Source organism: Pristiophorus japonicus, chromosome 5 (genome assembly GCF_044704955.1).
Source record: "Pristiophorus japonicus isolate sPriJap1 chromosome 5, sPriJap1.hap1, whole genome shotgun sequence".
Taxonomy (NCBI): domain Eukaryota; kingdom Metazoa; phylum Chordata; class Chondrichthyes; family Pristiophoridae; genus Pristiophorus; species Pristiophorus japonicus.
In genome coordinates, this window is record NC_091981.1 from 299885907 (window position 1) to 299907112 (window position 21206).

The 21206-nt window shown below is 56.1% G+C and overlaps 1 protein-coding gene across 4 annotated transcripts in view; it reads left to right on the forward strand.

The window, feature by feature from the left end:
* The window catches only part of LOC139264786 (IQ motif and ankyrin repeat domain-containing protein 1-like), a 168917-nt gene that overhangs the window by 68991 nt on the left and 78720 nt on the right, over window positions 1–21206 (forward strand). For all 4 annotated transcript variants that reach the window (XM_070881921.1, XM_070881924.1, XM_070881923.1 and 1 more), the window contains exons 4-5: window positions 14713–14831; window positions 16928–17092. In XM_070881921.1, the coding sequence (XP_070738022.1) occupies window positions 14713–14831; window positions 16928–17092 (284 nt within the window). The remainder of the gene's footprint in view (window positions 1–14712; window positions 14832–16927; window positions 17093–21206) is intronic.

Here is a 21206-nt window from a genome sequence, read left to right on the forward strand (position 1 = left end):
ATGCTCTGCTGAACTCCTGCACCCATTGAAATTCTGCATGACTCTTTCTATCCTCATAGCTCCCAATTTATTAACCTTTCCCGCCCCCTCACCTAACTATTTGAATCCTTTACTGTGGTGAAAACTTTGCTTGGATCAATTCTGTTCATTTCTTTCATAATCCTGAAGCTTTCAATTCAACCACCCCAAATCTCCTGATTTCCAAAGTCGAAAGTCCACCTTCCTCAAACTCGACCTCGGAACTTCCTGTCTCGATACCCAGAATACCCTCCGTGGCCCGTCTTTACCTTACTCTATCTGTACAGACCGTTCCGACACAGTAACCAGCCATTTGTTCCCTGCAGCGTCTACCCTCCACTTCGAATCACATCCACCTACCCCTCCATCCCCCTCTCCAATCTCACTCCAAATGGCAACACTATTTCTGCCCAACCTCTAACCCTGGCCACAGACTCACCGCTCTCTATGTGAAGAAGTTTAATAAGAACATAAGAAATAGGAGCAGGAGTAGGCCATACGGCCCCTCGAGCCTGCTCCGCCATTCAATAAGATCATGGCCGATCTGATCATGGACTCAGCTCCACTTCCCTGCCCGCTCCCCATAACCCCTTATCCCCTTATTGATTAAGAATCTGTCTATCTCTGTCTTAAATTTATTCAATGTCCCGGCTTCCACAGCTCTCTGAGGCAGCGAATTCCACAGATTTCCAACCCACTGAGAGAAGAAATTTCTCCTCATCTCAGTTTTAAATGGGCAACCCCTTGTTCTAAGATTATGCCCCCTAGTTCTAGTCTCTACCATCAGTGGAAACATCCTCTCTGCATCCACCTTGTCAAGCCCCCTCATAATCTTATACGTTTCGATAAGATCACCTCTCATTCTTCTGAATTCCAATGTGTATAGGCCCAACCTACTGCCCTCTGTTTGAAATCCCTGACGTGTAATCATGTCGATGGCTGCTCCATCTTGACCCCTCGATCACTGCAAACTGTCTGCTGCAACTTTAAACACACCTAACATAGCGGCGCCTATTTTGTGTTGTTCTCAACAAAGAAAACCATTTTCAAGTCTTTAATTGTATTAGTGTTCTTAATCGTAGACGGCATGGGCTTGGAGTTTGCAGTTCTGGTCATCATCATAGGCAGTCCTCATCATCATCGGAATCGAGGAAGACTTGCTTCCACTCTTAAAATTAGTTCTTTGGTGACTGAACAGTCCAATACGAGAACCACAGACCCTGTCAGGTGGGACAGACAGTGGTTGAGGAAAGGGAGGGTGGGACTGGTTTGCCGCACGCTCCTTCCGCTGCCTGCACTTGATTTCTGCATGCTCTCGGCGACGAGACTCGAGGTGCTCAGCGCCCTCCCGGATGCACTTCCTCCACTTAGGGTGGTCTTTGGCCAGGGACTCCCAGGTGTCAGTGGGGATGTTGCACTTTATTAGGGGAGGCTTTGAGAGTGTCCTTGAAACATTTCCTCTGCCCACCTTTGGCTCGTTTGCCGTGTAGAAGTTGCGAGTAGAGCGCTTGCTTTGGGAGTCTCACGTCAGGCATGCGGACAACGTGGCCTGCCCAGCGGAGCTGGTCGATTGTGGTCAGTGCTTCAGTACTGGGGATGTTGGCCTGATCAGTGTCGCTTGACTTTTCTATCATGTAACTCTGGATAGTCGTGTCCTGCAATGATTCGGGGTCGAGAATGGTACACATTAACTTCACAAGGGGCACTGACTGACAGCTGACACAGCAATGATGCAGCCTATCGCTAGTGGTTACGGGTTTGTGGGTAATACTCCGGGGTATGCAACCTGTAACGGTGGGAAAGGAAGGCGCCAGGCTATATCTATCTTTGGTATGATTGAGAAGGTCTATTATTTTCAGTAGGTTTCCGTACCTCAGGATACAATTCTCCCTGTACAGTGGCAGAGGCACAGAGTGCAAAAGCAAGGAAGTTCCACTAAACCTTGATAAATCCCTGGTTAGGCCTCAGGTGCACTATTGCGTCCAAATCTCGACACTGCGCTTTGGACAGGATGTCAAGGCCTTGGAGAGAGTGCAGAGGAGGCTTACCAGAATGGTTCCAGGGATGAGTAACTTCAGTTATGTGGATAGACTGGGCGTGTTCTCCTTAGAGCAGAGGAGGTTAAGGGGGCATTTAATAGAGGTATTGAAAATCATGAAAGGTTTTGATCGAAGGGTCGGTAACCAGAGGACATAGATTTAAGGTGATTGGCAAAAAAAGAAGAGGGGAATTTGTTGAACGCAGCGAGTTGTTGTGATCGGGAACACACTGCCTGAAAGGACGGTGGGAGCAGATTCAATAGTAACTTTCAAAAGAACGACAGACTTGAGTTTCTATAGCAACGTTTAAGGCCTCCGGACAGCCCAAATCGCTTTACAGCTAATGAAGTACTTTCGGAGTGTAGTCACTGTTGTAAGGTGGGAAATACAGCAGCCAATTTGCGCACAGCAAGCTCCCACAAACAGCAATGTGATAATGGCCAGATAATCTGTTTTTGTGATGTTGGTCGAGGGGTAAATATTGGCCCCAGGACACCGGGGAGAACTCAGTACTGCACCTCCAACAGTACAGCACTGCCTCAGTACTGCACCTCCCACAGTGCAGTGTTCCCTCAGTACTGCCCCTCCGACAGTGCAGTGTTCCCTCAGTACTGCCCCTCAGACAGAGCAGCGCTCCCTCTGTACTGCCCCTCCGACTGCAGTGTTCCCTCAGTACTGCACCTCCGACAGTGCAGTGTTCCCTCAGTACTGCACCTCCGACAGTGCAGTGTTCCCTCAGTACTGCCCCTCCAACAGTGCAGTGTTCCCTCAGTACTGCCCCTCCGACAGTGCAGCGTTCCCTCAGTACTGCCCCTCCGACAGTGCAGTGTTTCCTCAGTACTGCCCCTCAGACAGTGCAGCGCTCCCTCTGTACTGCCCCTCCGACAGTGCAGTGTTCCCTCAGTACTGCACCTCCGACAGTGCAGTGTTCCCTCAGTACTGCACCTCCGACAGTGCAGTGTTCCCTCAGTACTGCACCTCCGACAGTGCAGTGTTCCCTCAGTACTGCCCCTCCGACAGTGCAGTGTTCCCTCAGTATTGCACCTCCGACAGTGCAGTGTTCCCTCAGTACTGTCCCTCCGACAGTGCAGCACTCCCTCAGTACTGCCCCTCCGACAGTGCAGAACTCCCTCAGTACTGCCCCTCAGACAGTGCAGCGCTCCCTCTGTACTGCCCCTCCGACAGTGCAGCGCTCCCTCTGTACTGCCCCTCCGACAGTGCAGCGCTCCCCCAGTACTGCCCCTCCGACAGTGCAGAACTCCCTCAGTACTGACCCTCCCACAGTGCCGCGCTCCCTCAGCACCGCACTGGGAGTATTTGTGCTCCAGTCCCTGGAATGGGGCGTTGAACAGCAACCTCTGTCTCCGAGGCGAGGGTTCCCCACTGAGGCACAGCTGACAGAGAATTGGATAAATACTTGAAAAGGTGAAATTGTTCAGGGCTGTGGGGAAATCGCAGGGAGTGGGACTCATTGGGGAGCTCTCTTATTGGCCCACATTCTGTCTGTGAGGTTACAGAGGGTGTGAGAGTGAGGGGGAAGTGGGAGTGTGAGAGTGAGGGGGGAGTGGGGGTGTGAGAGTGAGGGGAAAGTGGGAGTGTGAGAGTGAGGGGGGAGTGGGGGTGTGAGAGTGAGGGTGGGGTAGGGGTGTGAGAGTGAGGGTGGGGTAGGGGTGTGAGAGTGAGGGGGAGTGGGGGTGTGAGAGTGAGTGGGGGGTGTGACTGAGGGGGGAGTGGGGGTGTGAGAGTGAGGGTGGGGTAGGGGTGTGAGAGTGAGGGGGAGTGGGGGTGTGAGAGTGAGGGGGAGTGGGGGTGTGAGAGTGAGGGGGGAGTGGGGGGTGTGAGAGTGGGGGGTGTGACTGAGAGGGGAGTGGGAGGGTGAGGGGGGAGTGGGGGTGTGAGAGTGAGGGGGGAGTGGGGGGTGTGAGAGTGAGGGGGAGTGGGGGGTGTGACTGAGAGGGGAGTGGGAGAGTGAGGGGGGAGTGGGGGTGTGAGAGTGAGGGTGGAGTGGGGGTGTGAGAGTGAGGGGGGAGTGGGTGTGTGAGAGTGAGTGGGGGGTGTGACTGAGGGGAGTGGGTGTGTGAGAGTGAGGGTGGAGTGGGGGGTGTGAGAGTGAGGTGGGAGTGGGGGTGTGAGAGTGAGGGGGAGTGGGGGTGTGAGAGTGAGGGGGGTGGTGTGGAGCGGGGGGGGGGGTGTGGAGGTGTGTGAGGTTACGGGGGAGTGTGTCGGGGGAGTGGGGGTGTGGGAGTGGGGGTGTGAGAGTGAGGGAGGAGTGGGGGTGTGAGAGTGAGGGGGAGTGGGGGTGTGAGGGAGGCTGGTGTGGGGGTGGGTGAGTTTACGGGGAGCGTGTGCGGGGGTGAGGGTGTGTGAGGTTATGGGGGAGTGTGTCGGGGGAGTGGGGGTGTGAGAGTGAGGGGGGAGTGGGGGTGTGAGAGTGAGGGGGAGTGGGGGTGTGAGGGAGGCTGGTGTGGGGGTGGGTGAGGTTACGGGGAGCGTGTGCGGGGGTGAGGGTGTGTGAGGTTACGGGGGAGTGTGTCGGGGCAGTGGGGGTGTGAGAGTGAGGGGGGAGTGGGGGTGTGAGAGTGAGGGGGGAGTGGGGGTGTGAGAGTGAGGGGGGAGTGGGGGTGTGAGAGTGAGGGGGGAGTGGGGGTGTGAGAGTGAGGGGGGAGTGGGGGTGTGAGAGTGAGGGGGGAGTGGGGGTGTGAGAGTGAGGGGGGAGTGGGGGTGTGAGAGTGAGGGGGGAGTGGGGGTGTGAGAGTGAGGGGGGAGTGGGGGTGTGAGAGTGAGGGGGGTGGTGTGGAGCGGGGGGGGTGGTGTGGAGGTGGGTGAGGTTACGGGGAGCGTGCGTGGGGTTGTGTAACCGAGAACCTGGACCTTGAATGGGCTGCAGCCAGAGACACGGAGCCAGTTCCCTTCCGCAGGGCCGTGCCGGGGCGAGGGGTGAGCTGGACTTTGTGTCTCCGAGTGCTGCAGGAGGTGCAGATTGTGCAGGAGCATTTGGGGAATCCCTGGGCTGGGTCACTGGGGGAGTTTGTTTGACGATGGAGAGTCCGGGAGTTGGGGAATCCCTGGGCTGGGTCACTGGGGGAGTTTGTTTGACGATGGAGAGTCCGGGAGTTGGGGAATCCCTGGGCTGGGTCACTGGGGGAGTTTGGTTGACGACGGAGAGTCCGGGAGTTGGGGAATCCCTGGGCTGGGTCACTGGGGGAGTTTGTTTGACGATGGAGAGTCCGGGAGTTGGGGAATCCCTGGGCTGGGTCACTGGGGGAGTTTGTTTGACGATGGAGAGTCCGGGAGTTGGGGAATCCCTGGGCTGGGTCACTGGGGGAGTTTGTTTGACGATGGAGAGTCCGGGAGTTGGGGAATCCCTGGGCTGGGTCACTGGGGGAGTTTGGTTGACGATGGAGAGTCCGGGAGTTGGGGAATCCCTGGGCTGGGTCACTGGGGGAGTTTGTTTGATGGGGAAGAGACCGGGAGTTGGGGAATCCCTGGGCTGGGTCACTGGGGGAGTTTGTTTGACGATGGAGAGTCCGGGAGTTGGGGAATCCCTGGGCTGGGTCACTGGGGGAGTTTGTTTGATGGGGAAGAGTCCGGGAGTTGGGGAATCCCTGGGCTGGGTCACTGGGGGAGTTTGTTTGACGATGGAGAGTCCGGGAGTTGGGAAATCCCTGGGCTGGGTCACTGGGGGAGTTTGTTTGATGGGGAAGAGTCCGGGAGTTGGGGAATCCCTGGGCTGGGTCACTGGGGGAGTTTGTTTGACGACGGACACTGGACCCTGGTCACTGCCGTGACTCACCCTGTGATGAGGGTGTGTGAGAATCTGTCAGACTGAGCGTGTTAAACCAGTGCTCCGCTGACAGCAATGTGTGGAATGTGCTATCTCTGCCCCACCCTGTTTACAACACAGGATTAGCACCCACAGGATGGGCCTGCCTCTCACACCCTGCTCTTTATACACACTGGCCGTGCTCTCATCCCCCGAGCCCCCTCACTCCGCAATCACTGACACACGGCCTGCTCACTCAGGCTCCGCACTGCTGTTCACAGGAAGCTGGAACGATTGCTGACTGAGCAAGCATGTCACTCTGCCCAGTCACACCCGGGAGTTATTTTTAGTTTGCTGTTTCTGTGATGACGCTCAGACCAGAGAGATGTTTCACAGAATGCTCTTACCCTGTTTGATCGGAGCACAGCAACAGGAGGAGGCCATTCAGCCCCTCGAGCCTGTTCCACCACCAGTCAGATCACGGCTAATCTGTACCTGACCACCCGCCTTGGTTCCGCGACCCTTAGTACACTTACCCAACACAAATCGATCAATCTCAGTCTTGAAACCTGGGGGCGTGTGAACACAAGTCTTTAAAAGTGGCAGGATAAGATGAGAAGGCTGTTTAAAAAAAGCATACGGGATCCTGGGCTTTATAAATAGAGGCGTAGAGTGCAAAAGCAAGGATGTTCTGCTAGACCTTTATAAAACACTGGTTCATCATCATCATAGGCAGTCCCTCGGAATCGAGGAAGACTTGCTTCCACTCTAACAGTGAGTTCTCAGGTGACTGAACAGTGCAATACGGGAATTACAGTCTCTGTCACAGATGGGACAGACAGTGATTGAGGGAAGGGGTGGGTGGGACTGGTTTTCCGCTGTCTGCGCTTGATTTCTGCATGCTCTCGGCGACGAGACTCGAGGTGCTCAGCGCCCTCCCGGATGCTCTTCCTCCACTTAGGGCGGTCTTTGGCCAGGGACTTCCAGGTGTCGGTGGGGATGTTGCACTTTATCAGGGAGGCTTTGAGGGTGTCCTTGACATTAGGCCTCAGCTGGAGTATTGTGTCCAACTCTAGGCACCGGGCCTGAGGAAGGATGTGAAGGTCTTCGAGAGGGTGCAGAGGAGATTTACAACAACAACTTGTATTTATATAGCGCCTTTAACGTAGTGAAACGTCCCAATGCCCTTTGCAGGAGTATTATGAGATAAAAAAATCTGACACCGAGCTGTATAAGGAGATATTAGGGCAGGTGACCAAAAGCTTGGTCAAAGAGGTCGGTTTTAAGGAGAGTCTTGAAGGAGGAAAGAGAGGTAGAGAGGCGGAGAGGTTTAGGGAGGGAGTTCCAGAGCTTGGGGCCCAGGCAACAGAAGGCACGGCCACCGACGGTGGAGCGATTATAATCAGGGATGCTCAGGAGGGGCAGAATTAGAGGAGCGCAGAGATCTCGCAGACATGACTAGAGTGGGAACAGGGGTGAGGGGCTTCATGGAGAGACTGGAGAACATAAGAAATAGGAGCAGGAGCAGGAGTCGGCCATGCGGCCCCTCGAGCCTGCTCCGCCATTCAATACGATCATGGCTGATCTCCCACCTCAACAGAAGCTGAGGTTCTCCCTGGAGCAGAGAAGATTAAGAGGAGATGTGATGGAGGTGTTCACAATCATGAGGGGTTTTGATCGAGTAAATGAGGAGAAACTTCCCAGTGGCAAGAGGGTCAGTGACCAGAGGACACAGATTTAAGGTGTTTGCAAAAGAACAGAGGGGAGACGAACAGAAATTCTTTTCACACGGTGAGTTGTTGTGATCGGGAACGCGCTGCCTGAAGGGGCGATGGAAGCAGATTCAAGAGTAACTTTCAAATGGGAATTGGATAAATACTGGAAAAGGAAACATGTGCAGGGCTGTGGGGTAAGAGCAGGGTGTGCGACTAAGTGAACAGCTCCGTCAGAGAGCCGGCTCGGGCACGATGGGCCGAATGGCCTCCTCTGTGATGTATCATTCCATGAAACCTGCCGTCCTGACCCGGTCTGGGCCGACATGTGACTCCAGTCCCACACCAACATGGTTGACTATAATTGCCCCCTGAAGCGGCCCAGCGAGGCCCTCAGTTTGTATCAAACTGCACTGCAACGGTTCAAGGCCCATCGCCCCTTCTCAGGGCAACTCGGGACGGGCAACTCGGGACGGGCAAAAAATGCCGGCCTTGCCAGCGACACATACATCCCGAGAATGGATTAAAATAGCAATGCAGCTCATGCACTGTGTGAAACAGCAAATCCCTGATTGTATCTTCAGTCCTTTTCCAGTAAGTGGGTTAATTCTCCTGTATGCTGCGTGCCAAGCCTGCTAGTCCATGGTGTTCAGTGTGTGGTGATACAGGCTCACGACAGCACCATGTCCAGCCTCTGTCCACAGATGGGAATTGCTGGCTGGCAAGCACTGAAACAACGGAATGGTGCTTACGTCACTGCATTACCGGTTCAGCCAGTGGGGAGGAGGGCGTGCCCATCACAGCGTTCGGCTTTCTGTTACCCTGGTGGCCATAGCGCGAGACACAAAAGGAAATGAATTGCACTTCGATAGCGCTATATCAGCACCTCCCAAAGCACTTCACGGCCAATGAACTACTTTTGGAGTGCAGTCACTGTTGTAAGGTAGGAAACGCAGAGGCAATTTGTGCAGTGCAGCACTCCCTCAGTACTGCCCCTCCGACAGTGCAGCACTCCCTCAGTACTGCCCGTCCGACAGTGCAGCGCTCCCTCAGTACTGCCCCTCCGATAGTGCAGCACTCCCTCAGTACTGCCCCTCCGACAGTGCAGCACTCCCTCAGTACAGCCCCTCCGACAGTGCAGCGCTCCCTCAGTACTGCCCCTCCAACAGTGCAGCACTCCCTCAGTACTGCCCCTCCGACAGTGCAGCACTCCCTCAGTACTGCCCCTCCGACAGTGCAGCACTCCCTCAGTACTGCCCCTCCGACAGTGCAGCACTCCCTCAGTACTGCCCCTCCGACAGTGCAGCACTCCCTCAGTACTGCCCCTCCGACAGTGCAGCACTCCCTCAGTACTGCCCCTCTGACAGTGCAGCACTCCCTCAGTACTGCCCCTCCGACAGTGCAGCGCTCCCTCAGTACTGCCTCTCTGACAGTGCAGCACTCCCTCAGTACTGCCCCAGTGACAGAGCAGCACTCCCTCAGTACTGCCCCTGTGACAGTACAGCACTCCCTCAGTACTGCCCCTGTGACAGTGCAGCACTCCCTCAGTACTGACCCTCCGACAGTGCAGCACTCCCTCAGTACTGCCCCTCCGACAGTGCAGCACTTCCTCAGTACTGCCCCTCCGACAGTGCAGCACTTCCTCAGTACTGCCCCTCCGACAGTGCAGCACTCCCTCAGTACTGCCCCTCCGACAGTGCAGCACTCCCTCAGTACTACCCCTCCGACAGTGCAGTACTCCCTCAGTACTATCCCTCCGACAGTGAAGCACTCCCTCAGTACTGACCCTGTGACAGTGCAGCACTCCCTCAGTACTGCCCCTCCGACAGTGCAGCACTCCCTCAGTACTGCCCCTCTGACAGTGCAGCACTCCCTCAGTACTGCCCCTGTGACAGTGCAGCACTCCCTCAGTACTGCCCCTGTGACAGTGCAGCACTCCCTCAGTACTGACCCTCCGACAGTGCAGCACTCCCTCAGTACTGCCCCTCCGACAGTGCAGCACTCCCTCAGTACTGCCCCTCCGACAGTGCAGGACTCCCTCAGTACTGCCCCTCCGACAGTGCAGCACTCCCTCAGTACTGCCCCTCCGACAGTGCAGCACTCCCTCAGTACTGCCCCTCCGACAGTGCAGCACTCCCTCAGTGCTGCCCCTCCGACAGTGCAGCACTCCCTCAGTGCTACCCCTCCGACAGTGCAGGACTCCCTCAGTACGGCTCCTCCGACAGTGCAGCACTACCTCAGTACTGCCCCTCTGACAGTGCAGCACTCCCTCAGTACTGCCCCTGTGACAGAGCAGCACTCCCTCAGTACTGCCACTGTGACAGTGCAGCACTCCCTCAGTACTGCCCCTCCGACAGTGCAGCACTCCCTCAGTACTGCCCCTCTGACAGTGCAGCACTCCCTCAGTACTGCCCCTCCGACAGTGCAGCACTCCCTCAGTACTGCCCCTCCGACAGTGCAGCACTCCCTCAGTACTGCCCCTCTGACAGTGCAGCACTCCCTCAGTACTGCCCCTCCGACAGTGCAGCACTCCCTCAGTACTGCCCCTACGACAGTGCAGCACTCCCTCAGTACTGCCCCTCCGACAGTGCAGCATTCCCTCAGTACTGCCCCTCTGACAGTGCAGCACTCCTTCAGTACTGCCCCTCCGACAGTACAGCACTCCCTCAGTACTGCCCCTCCGACAGTGCAGCACTCCCTCAGTACTGCCCCTCCGACAGTGCGGCACTCCCTCAGTACTGCCCCTCCGACAGTGCGGCACTCCCTCAGTACTGCCCCTCCGACAGTGCGGCACTCCCTCAGTACTGCCCCTCCGACAGTGCAGCACTCCCTCAGTACTGCCCCTCTGACAGTGCAGCACTCCCTCAGTACTGCCCCAGTGACAGTGCAGCACTCCCTCAGTACTGCCCCTGTGACAGTGCAGCACTCCTTCAGTACTGAACCTGTGACAGTGCAGCACTCCCTCAGTACTGCCCCTGTGACAGTGCAGCACTCCCTCAGTACTGACCCTCCGACAGTGCAGCACTCCCTCAGTACTGCCCCTCTGACAGTGCAGCACTCCCTCAGTACTGCCCCTCCGACAGTGCAGCACTCCCTCAGTACTGCCCCTCTGACAGTGCAGCACTCCCTCAGTACTGCCCCTCTGACAGTGCAGCGCTCCCTCAGTACTGCACCTCCGACAGTGCAGCACTCCCTCAGTACTGCCCCTCCGACAGTGCAGCGCTCCCTCAGTACTGCACCTCCGACAGTGCAGCACTCCCTCAGTACTGCCCCTGTGACAGTGCAGCACTCCCTCAGTACTGCCCCTGTGACAGTGCAGCACTCCCTCAGTACTGACCCTGTGACAGTGCAGCACTCCCTCAGTACTGCCCCTCCGACAGTGCAGCACTCCTCCAGTACTTCCCTGGAGTACGGGCCTGGATTATGGGCTCCAATCTCTTGAGTGGGATTTCCTGCAACTCCCCCTCCCCCCTTTCTCCCCTCGCTCTCACCCTCCCCTCTTCCCCGGTGTTAGAAATAAACTGTTCCTGCCTCTACCACCCTTTCAGGCAGTGAGTTCCAGACTCCCACCGTCCTCTGGGTGAAAATGATTTTCCTCGTCTCTCCTCTAAACCTCCTAGCAATTACTTTAAATCCATACCCCCTGGTTGTTGACCCCTCTGCTATAAAGAGTTCCTTCCTATCCACTCTATCGAGGCCCCTCATTTTATACACCTCAATTAAATCTCCCCTCAGCCTCTGCTCCAAAGAAAACAACCCCAGCCTATCCAATCTTTCCTCATCGCTAAAATTCTCCAGACCAGGCAACACCCTCGTAAATCTCCTCTCCACGCTCTCCAGTGCCCCTTGTTGCCCCTTGGCGACATCATCTGGAAACACAGCGTCAGTTTCCACATGTACACCCAGCTCTACCTCACCCCCATTTCTCTCACCCCTCCGCGGTCTCTAAATTGTCAGACTGCTTGTCCCACATCCAGTTCTGGATGAGCAGAAATTATCTCCAATTGAATATTGGGAAGACCGAAGCCATTGTTTTCTGTCCCCACCACAAACTCCGTTCCCTCGTCACTGACTCCATCCCTCTCCCCAACTTCTGTCTGAGGCTGAACCAGACTGTTCGCAACCTAGGTGTCATATTTGACCCTGAAATGAGCTTTTGACCAGAGATCCGTGGCATAACGAAGACCGCCTATTTCCACCTCCGTAACATCGCCCGTCTCCACCCCAGCCTCAGCTCATCCGCTGCTGAAACCCTCATCCATGCCTTTGTTACCTCTAGACTTGACTATTCCAACGCTCTCCTGGCTGGCCTCCCACATACTATCCGACGTAAACTTGAGATCATCCAAAACTCAGCTGCCCGTGTCCTAACTCGTACCAAGTCCCACTCACCCATCACCCGCTGACCTACATTGGCTCCCAGTTAAGCAATACCTCAATTTCAAAATTCTCATCCCTAATTCCAAATCCCTCCATGGGCTCGCCACTCCCTATCTCTGTAATCACCTCCAGCCCCACAACCTCCCGAGATGTCTGCGCTCCTCTAAGTCGGCCCACTTGAGCATCCCTGATTATAAGCATTGGTGGCCATGCCTTCTATTGCCTGGGCCCCAAGCTCTGGAATTCCCTGCCGAAACCTCTCTTTCAAGATGCGCCTTAAAACCTACCTCTTTGACTTCACCTGCATTAATTTCTCCTTATGCGGCTCACTGTCAAATTTCTACCTCATCATACTTCTGTGAAGCGCTGCGGGATGTTACACTACGTTAAAGGTGCTATATAATTACAAGTTGTTGTTGTAGTAGTGCACTCACATCTTTCCTGTAATGTGACTACCTCAGCACTGCACTGGGGCATCAGCCAAGTATGTTTTGTGCTCAAGGTGCTGGAGTGGGGCTTGAACCCACAAACTTGTGACTCAGGAGAGGAGTGTGCTGCCCACTGAGCCACAGCTGACACTGAAGAATGGTGAGCAATTTCTTTAGGTAGTGAGTGTAAGAATGTGGAACTCCCTGTCACACGTATAGGTTGAAGCAGAGCGTGCTGAGGGATTTAAACGGAGGCTGGAGGCATTTACGAGGGAGAAGGGACTAGAGGGGTTGGGCGGGGTGGGACGAGGCTCACATGGAGTATAAACACTGACATAAACCAGTTGGGCCGAATAACCCGGCAATTCTAAATAGTTCCCCCTAATTGTACGTAAGCTTGGGCTAGTAGGTGCCTGCGTGCTTATCCTTCACTTTGTACTCCTCTCTGACCTCTGCTTCAGAAACTAACAGAAAACGGAGAGTCGGGATAAATGGATCATTTTCCAGTTGGCAATCAGTAACTAGTGGGGTGCCGCAGGGATCGGTGCTGGGGCCTCAACTATTTACAGTCTATATTAATTAACTTGGATGAAGGGACCGAGTGTAATGTCGCCAAGTTTGCTGATGATACAAAGATGGGTGGGAAAGCAAATTGTGAGGAGGACACAAAAAATCTGCAAAGGGATATAGACAGGTTCAGTGAGTGGACAAACATTTGGCAGATGGAGTATAATGTAGGAAAATGTGAGGTTATCCACTTTGGCAGAAATAATAGAAAAGCAAATTATAATTTAAATGGAGAAAAATTGCAAAGTGCTGCAGTACAGAGGGACCTGGGGGTCCTTGTGCATGGAACACACAGTTAGTCTGCAGGTACAGTAAGTAATCAGGAAGGCAAATGGAATGTTGGTCTTTATTGCAAGGGGGATAGAGTATAAAAGCAGAGAAGTCCTGCTACAACTGTACAGGGTATTGGTGAGGCCACACCTGGAGTACTGTGTACAGTTTGGTCTTTATATTTAAGGAAGGATATACTTGAATTGGAGGCTGTTCAGAGAAGGTTCACTCGGTTGTTTTCAGAGATGAGGAGGTTGACATATGAAGATAGTTTGAGTGGGTTGGGCCTCTACTCATTGGAGTTCAGAAGAATGAGAAGTGATCTTCTCGAAACCTATAAGATAATGAGGGGGTTCGACAAGGTGGATGCAGGGAGGATATTTCCACTCATAGGGGAAACTAAAACTTGGGGACACAGTCTCAGAATAAGGGGCTGCCCATTTAAAACTGAAATGAGGAGGAATTTCTTCACTCAGAGGGTTGTAAATCTGTGGAATTCTCTGTCCCAGAGAGCTGTGGAGGCTGGGTCATTGAATATATTTAAGGCGGAGATAGACAGATTTTTGAGCGATAAGGGAGTAAAGGGTTATGGGGAGCGGGCAGGGAAGTGGAACTGAGTCCATGATCAGATCAGCCATGATCTTATTGAATGGCGGAGCAGGCTCGAAGGGCCGAATGGCCGACTCCTGCTCCTATTTCTTATGTAAGGTTGTGGGTTTGAACCCAACACCAGAGCTTGAGCACAGAATCTAGCCTGACAGCAACTTGCATTTATATAGCGCCTTTAACATAGTAAACCGTCCCAAGGTGCATCACAGGAGCGATTATCAAACATAATCTGGCACCGAGCTACATAAGGAGATATTAGGACAGCTTCGGTCACAGAGGCAGGTTTTAAGGAGCGTCTTAAAGGAGCAAAGGTAGAGGCGGAGAGGTTTAAGGAGGGAGTTCCAGAGCTTGGGGCCCAGGCAACAGAAGGCACAGCCACCGATGGTGGAGCGATTATAATCAGGGATAGAAACATAGAAAATAGGTGCAGGAGTCGGCCATTCGGCCCTTCGAGCCTGCACCACTATTCAATGAGTTCATGGCTGAACATGCAACTTCAGTACCCCATTCCTGCTTTCTCGATAGAAAGATGTTCAAGAGGGCAGAATTTGAGGAGCGCAGAGATCTCGCGGGGGGGTTGTGGGGCTGGAGGAGATTACAGAAATAGGGAGGGGTGAGCCCATGGAGGGGTTTGAAAACAAGGGTGAGAATTTTAAAATCGAGGCGTTGTTTAAACGGGAGCCACTGTAGGACCCAGACTCAATGCAGGACTGAGGGAGTACTTCTTTATCACATCTTCCTTTACATATTTCTTCAACTGAGGTTCTGTCAAGTTAAAGATAGCCGGCTGCTATGGGAAGCCAGCAGGTTGGTGTTCTGGGAGGATGGGGTTAAATGGGCGGCCCACACTTCAGTGGTCTGTATCTGATGGTCTTTCTCTCCTGTTGACCGTGTTGGAACTGTGTGAGATCTCTGTCTTTCCCCAGAGAACGCTGCCGTCACCATCCAGTGTGCTTGCCGTCAGTATCTTGCACGCAAGGACAGGGCCAAGCGTCTGAAGGAGAAGGAGGATTTTGAGGAATTAATGGAACTGCTTCAGAGAGAGGTGGGAGCTGAGGAGAACCACAATAACACAAGGGAAGGTCTTCAACCACAAAATACAGCCCCCTCCACACACCCTGTACACTGTCCCCTACCTCCCTATCACAGACCGTACCCCCCATCACAGACTGTACCCCCCGTCACAGACTGTACCCCCTGTCACAGACTGTACCTCCCTATCACAGACCGCACCCCCCTGTCACAGACCGCACCCCCCTGTCACAGACCACACCCCCCATAACAGACCCTACCTCCCCATCACAGACCGTACCCCCCATCACAGACTGTACCCCCCTGTCACAAACCGCACCCCCATAACAGACCCTACCCCCCATCACAGACCCTACCTCCCCATCACAGACCCTACCCCCCTATCACAGACCGTACCCCCCTATCACAGACCCTACCTCCCCATCACAGACCGTACTCCCATATCACAGACCCTAACCCCCATCATAGACCGTACCCCCTATCACAGACCCTACCTCCGCATCACAGACCCTACCCCCCCTATCACAGACCGTACCCCCATATCACAGACCCTACCCCCATCACAAACCCTACACCCCTATCACAGACCCTACCCCCCATCACAGACCGTACCCCCTATCACAGACCGTACCCCCCTATCACAGACCCTATCCCCCATCACAGACCGTACCCCCCATCACAGACCCTATCCCCCATCACAGACCGTACCCCCCTATCACAGACCCTACTCAATGATTCAGTCTCCCTCCACACGCCCCCTGCACTCTAGGCTGTTCTGGGACTGAGTCAGATACTATGACAGCCTAAAGTGCTTCATAGCCAATGAAATCCTTTTAGAAATGTAGTCACTGTTGGAATGTGGGAAACGTGGCAGCCAATCTTTGCACAGCAAGCTCCCACAAACAGCAGTGTAATAATGAGCAGATGATCTGTTTTAGTGATGTTAATTCAGGGATAAAAGATGGCCAGCACTGAGGATAACACCCCTGCTCTTCTTCGAAATAGTGCCGTGGGATCTTTTACATCCATCTGAGAGAGCAGACGGGGCTCGATTTATCATCTCATCCGAAAGACGGCACCTCCGACAGTGCGGCGCTCCCTCAGTACTGCCCCTCCGACAGTGCAGCACTCCCTCAGTACTGCCCCTCCCACAGTGCAGCACTCCCTCAGTACTGCCCCTCCGACAGTGCGGTGCTCCCTCAGTACTGCACCTCCGACAGTGCAGCACTCCCTCAGTACTACCCCTCCGACAGTGCGGCGCTCCCTCAGTACTGCCCCTCCGACAGTGCAGCCCTCCCTCAGTACTGCCCCTCTGACAGTGTGGTGCTCCCTCAGTACTGCCCCTCCGACAGTGCAGCGCTCCCTCAGTACTGCCCCTCCGACACTCCCTCAGTACTGCCCCTCCGACAGTGCAGCCCTCCCTCAGTACTGCCCCTCTGACAGTGTGGTGCTCCCTCAGTACTGCCCCTCCGACAGTGCGGCGCTCCCTCAGTACTGACCCTCCGACAGTTTTAGCTCTCCCTCAGTACTGACCCTCCGACAGTTTTAGCTCTCCCTCAGTACTGCCCCTCCGACAGTGCGGCGCTCCCTCAGTACTGACCCTCCGACAGTTTTAGCTCTCCCTCAGTACTGCCCCTCCGACAGTGCGGCACTCCCTCAGTACTGACCCTCCGACAGTTTTAGCTCTCCCTCAGTACTGACACTCCGACAGTGCGGCACTCCCTCAGCACTGCATTTGATTGTTAGCCTACAGCCCAAACCTCTGGAGTGGGACTTGAACCCAGGATCTCTTGCCTCAGAGACAGGAGTGCTGCCCACTGAGCTACGGCTGGCACCTCCGTCACCTTTCACAGTGTCATAACTTAGCCAATCTTCTTGTGATGATTGGACATTACTGTCTTATCTCCTGAGCCACACTGTGACTGAGCTGTGTCTTGTGATTGGCTGTTGTTGTGATTGGCTGTTTGGCTGTTGTGATTGGCTGTTGTTGTGATTGGCTGTTTGGCTGTTGTTGTGATTGGCTGTTTGGCTGTTGTGATTGGCTGTTGTGATTAGCTGTTTGATTGGCTGTTGTGATTGGTCATTAACCTTGGGCCCGTTTTCTGTCAGGCCTTTGTCGCTCTGGTGAAGAGAGAGCAGGAGGCCGCAGCGAGAGAACGAGAAAAAGAAGAGAAGGAACGAAAGCGCAGACTGGAGGAGCAGCGGCGCAGGACCAGGATGTTGGAAGCAGCGTTTGAGGGAGATGTGGACGAGATGCAGGCGATACTGAAGGAGGTCGGGCCAAGAGTGGCTGACCGTTTACAAATCCCTCCATGGCCTCGCCCCTCCCTATCTCTCTAATCTCCTCCAGTCCCACAACCCCCCCCCCCCCGCCCCTCCGAGATGTCTGCGCTCCTCTAATTCTGTCCTCCTGACCATCCCTGATTATAATCGCTCCACCGTCGGTGGCCGTGCCTTCTGGTGCCTGGGCCCCAAGCTCTGGAACTCCCTCCCTAAACCTCTCCGCCTCTCTACCTCTCTTTCCTCCTTCAAGGCGCTCCTTAAACCAACCTCCGTGATTGATCTTTTGGTCACCTGCCCTAATATCTAATTATGTGGCTCGGTGTCAAAGATTTTATCTCATAATACTCCTGTGAAGCACCTTGGGATGTTTCACTATGTTAAAGGTGCTATATAAATATAAGTTGTTGTTTATAGCAAGGCCTTATATAATGGGAGCAGCCTTGTGCCCATTGCCCAGTCTTCAGTGCCCGGTACCCGGTGTCAGTGCCCGGTACCAGCCCCCTGTGTCTCTGGGTCTTGAGCCTTGGTCCGCTGACTCTGGCAGGGTGACTGCGCCAGGTTTCCATGCCATCTCTTGGGCCTGACCAGCTTTCCCCCAGCAGGAGGCCCGGGGAGCAAATTCAGAGGGAGGCCCGGGGTCAGAGGGAGACCCGGGGAGCGGGGTCAGAGGGAGACCCGAGGAGCAGTGTCAGAGGGAGGCCCGGGGTCAGAGGGAGACCCGGGGTCAGAGCGAGGCCCGGGGAGCGGTGTCAGAGGGAGGCCCGGGGTCAGAGGGAGACCCGGGGTCAGAGCGAGGCCCGGGGAGCGGTGTCAGAGGGAGACCCGGGGTCAGAGGGAGACCCGGGGTCAGAGCGAGGCCCGGGGAGCGGTGTCAGAGGGAGACCCGGGGTCAGAGGGAGTCCCAGGGAGCGGTGTCAGAGGGAGGCCCGGGGAGCAGGGTCAGAGGGAGGCCCGGGGTCAGAGGGAGTCCCAGGGAGCGGTGTCAGAGGGAGGCCCGGGGAGCAGGGTCAGAGGGAGGCCCGGGGTCAGAGGGAGTCCCAGGGAGCGGTGTCAGAGGGAGGCCCGGGGTCAGAGGGAGTCCCAGGGAGCGGTGTCAGAGGGACACCCGGGGAGCGGTGTCAGAGGGAGGCCTGGGGTCAGAGGGAGGCCCGGGGTCAGAGGGAGACCCGGGGAGCGGTGTCAGAGGGAGGCCCGGGGTCAGAGGGAGGCCCGGGGAGCAGGGTCAGAGGGAGGCCCGGGGTCAGAGGGAGTCCCAGGGAGCGGTGTCAGAGGGACACCCGGGGAGCGGTGTCAGAGGGAGGCCTGGGGTCAGAGGGAGGCCCGGGGTCAGAGGGAGGCCCGGGGAGCGATGTCAGAGGGAGGCCCGGGGAGCGGTGTCAGAGGGAGGCCCGGGGTCAGAGGGAGTCCCGGGGAGCAGTGTCAGAGGGACACCCGGGGAGCAGTGTCAGAGGAAGGCCCGGGGTCAGAGGGAGGCCCGGGGTCAGTGGGAGGCCCGGGGAGCAGGGTCAGAGGGAGGCCCGGGGTCAGAGGGAGTCCCGGGGAGCAGTGTCAGAGGGACACCCGGGGAGCAGTGTCAGAGGAAGGCCCGGGGTCAGAGGGAGGCCCGGGGTCAGTGGGAGGCCCGGGGAGCAGTGTCAGAAGAAGGCCTGGGGTCAGAGGGAGGCCCGGGGTCAGAGGGAGGCCCGGGGTCAGAGGGAGGCCCGGGGTCAGTGGGAGGCCCGGGGAGCAGTGTCAGAGGAAGGCCTGGGGTCAGAGGGAGGCCCGGGGTCAGAGGGAGGCCCGGGGTCAGAGGGAGGCCCGGGGTCAGTGGGAGGCCCGGGGAGCAGGGTCAGAGGGAGGCCCGGGGTCAGAGGGAGTCCCGGGGAGCAGTGTCAGAGGGACACCTGGGGAGCAGTGTCAGAGGAAGGCCCGGGGTCAGAGGGAGGCCCGGGGTCAGTGGGAGGCTCGGGAAGCAGGGTCAGACGGCTGAGCTATTCCCACATGGTGTGCCAGGGAAGGCGGGCCGCTGAAGCTTTTCCTGGAGGATTCAGCATCGCCCGCTCCCACAATCCCATCGCTGGTATCTTCATGATTTACAAAGAAAAGCCTCCAAAGAAAATGTAAACAAACATCAGACAATCTTTCCAAATGCCCTGATGATTTCCACTCAAAGATAAAAGCATAAGAAATAGGAGCAGGAGTCGGCCATTCGGCCCCTCGAGCCTGCTTCACCATTTGATACGATCATGGCTGATCCGATCATGGACTCAGCTCCACTTCCCTGCCCGCTCTCCTTTACTCCCTTATCGCTCAAAAATCTGTCTATCTCCACCTTAAATATATTCAATGACCCAGCCTCCACAGCTCTCTGGGGCAGAGAATTCCACAGATTTACAACCCTCAGAGAGAAGAAATTCCTCCTCATCTTAGTTTTAAATGGGCGGCCCCTTATTCTGAGACTATGCCCCCTAGTTCTAATCTCCCCCAGGAGGGGAAACATCCTCTCTGCATCCACCCTGTCAAGCCCCCTCAGTATCATATACGTTTCGATAAGATCACCTCTCATTTTTCGAAATTCTAATGAGTAGAGGCCCAACCTACTCAACCTTTCCTCATAAGTCAATCCCCTCATCCCCGGAATCCACTGAGTGAACCTCCTCTGAACTGCCTCCAAAGCAAGTATATCCTTCCTTAAATACGGAGACCAGAACTGCACGCACTACTCCAGGTGTGACCTCACCAATACCCTGTACAGTTGTAGCAGGACCTCCTGGGGCTGAAATTGCCCCTCCCCTGAAGGCTTGTTACCACCGAACATCGGCAGCCTTGCTGCGGAGTGGAGTGGCCACTGACTTTTGGTTGAATGACCTCTGATGACCCAATTGCCCTCCTGAGTTTTCCGGACGGTGCACCGATCCCCACCTTGACCGATCCGAGCGCCCCGCCAATCTAACACCCCCGACGGGAAATCTTCAGCCCGCCCAGCCGCCCCGCTGGTCCAGTGAGGCTGTGGCCTTCTGCACCGGCAGAGATGGGAGGGCCGACCGCTGCGGCCACCGTGTTTGATCTGTCGGCCTGCTGACGGGTCACAATTCTGCCCCGGGTTTGGCCTCTTGGGTCCCAGGCCACTGGCTCGGCCCAAACCTTCCCTGGGGGCCCAGTGGGTCGAGGTTTTATAATCGCGCAGGTTCGCCCCTTTAAGTGAGCGTGAGAGCCGTGGTGACATCATCGCGGCACTGACTCCGCCCCAACCAGTATCCATCCGCCCCCAGGTACAGTCCCCTCCCTGTATCCCCCCCCCCCCAGGTACAGTCCCCACCCTGTATCCCCCCCCCCCCCGAGGTACAGTCCCCTCCCTGTATCCCCCCCCCCCCAAGTACAGTCCCCTCCCTGTATCCATCCGCCCCCTGGTACAGTCCCCTCCCTGTATCCCCCCCCCCCCCCCAGGTACAGTCCCCACCCTGTATCCCCCCCCCCCCCGAGGTACAGTCCCCTCCCTGTATCCCCCCACCCCCAGGTACAGTCCCCTCCCTGTATCCCCCCCCCCCCCCCCCCCAGGTACAGTCCCCTCCCTGTATCCATTCACCCCCAGGTACAGTCCCCTCCCTGTATCCATCCACCCCCCCCCAGGTACAGTCCCCTCCCTCTATCCATCCGCCCCCCCCCCAGGTACAGTCACCTCCCTGTATCCCCCTCCCCCCAGGTACAGTCCCCACCCTGTATTTCCCCCCCCCCCCGTCCCCAGGTACAGTCCCCTCCCTGTATCCATCCACCCCCAGGTACAGTCCCCTTCCTGTATCCATCCGCCCCCAGGTACAGTCCCCTCCCTGTATCCATCCACCCCCAGGTACAGTCCCCTCCCTGTATCCATCCACCCCCAGGTATAGTCCCCTTCTTGTATCCATCCGCCCCCAGGTACAGTCCCCTCCCTGTATCCCCCCCAGGTACAGTCCCCACCCTGTATCCCCCCCCCCCCCCCGAGGTACAGTCCCCTCCCTGTATCCATCCGCCCCCAGGTACAGTCCCCTTCCTGTATCCATCCAACCCCAGGTACAGTCCCCTCCCTGTATCCCCCCCCCCCCCCCGAGGTACAGTCCCCTCCCTGTATCCATCCACCCCCAGGTAC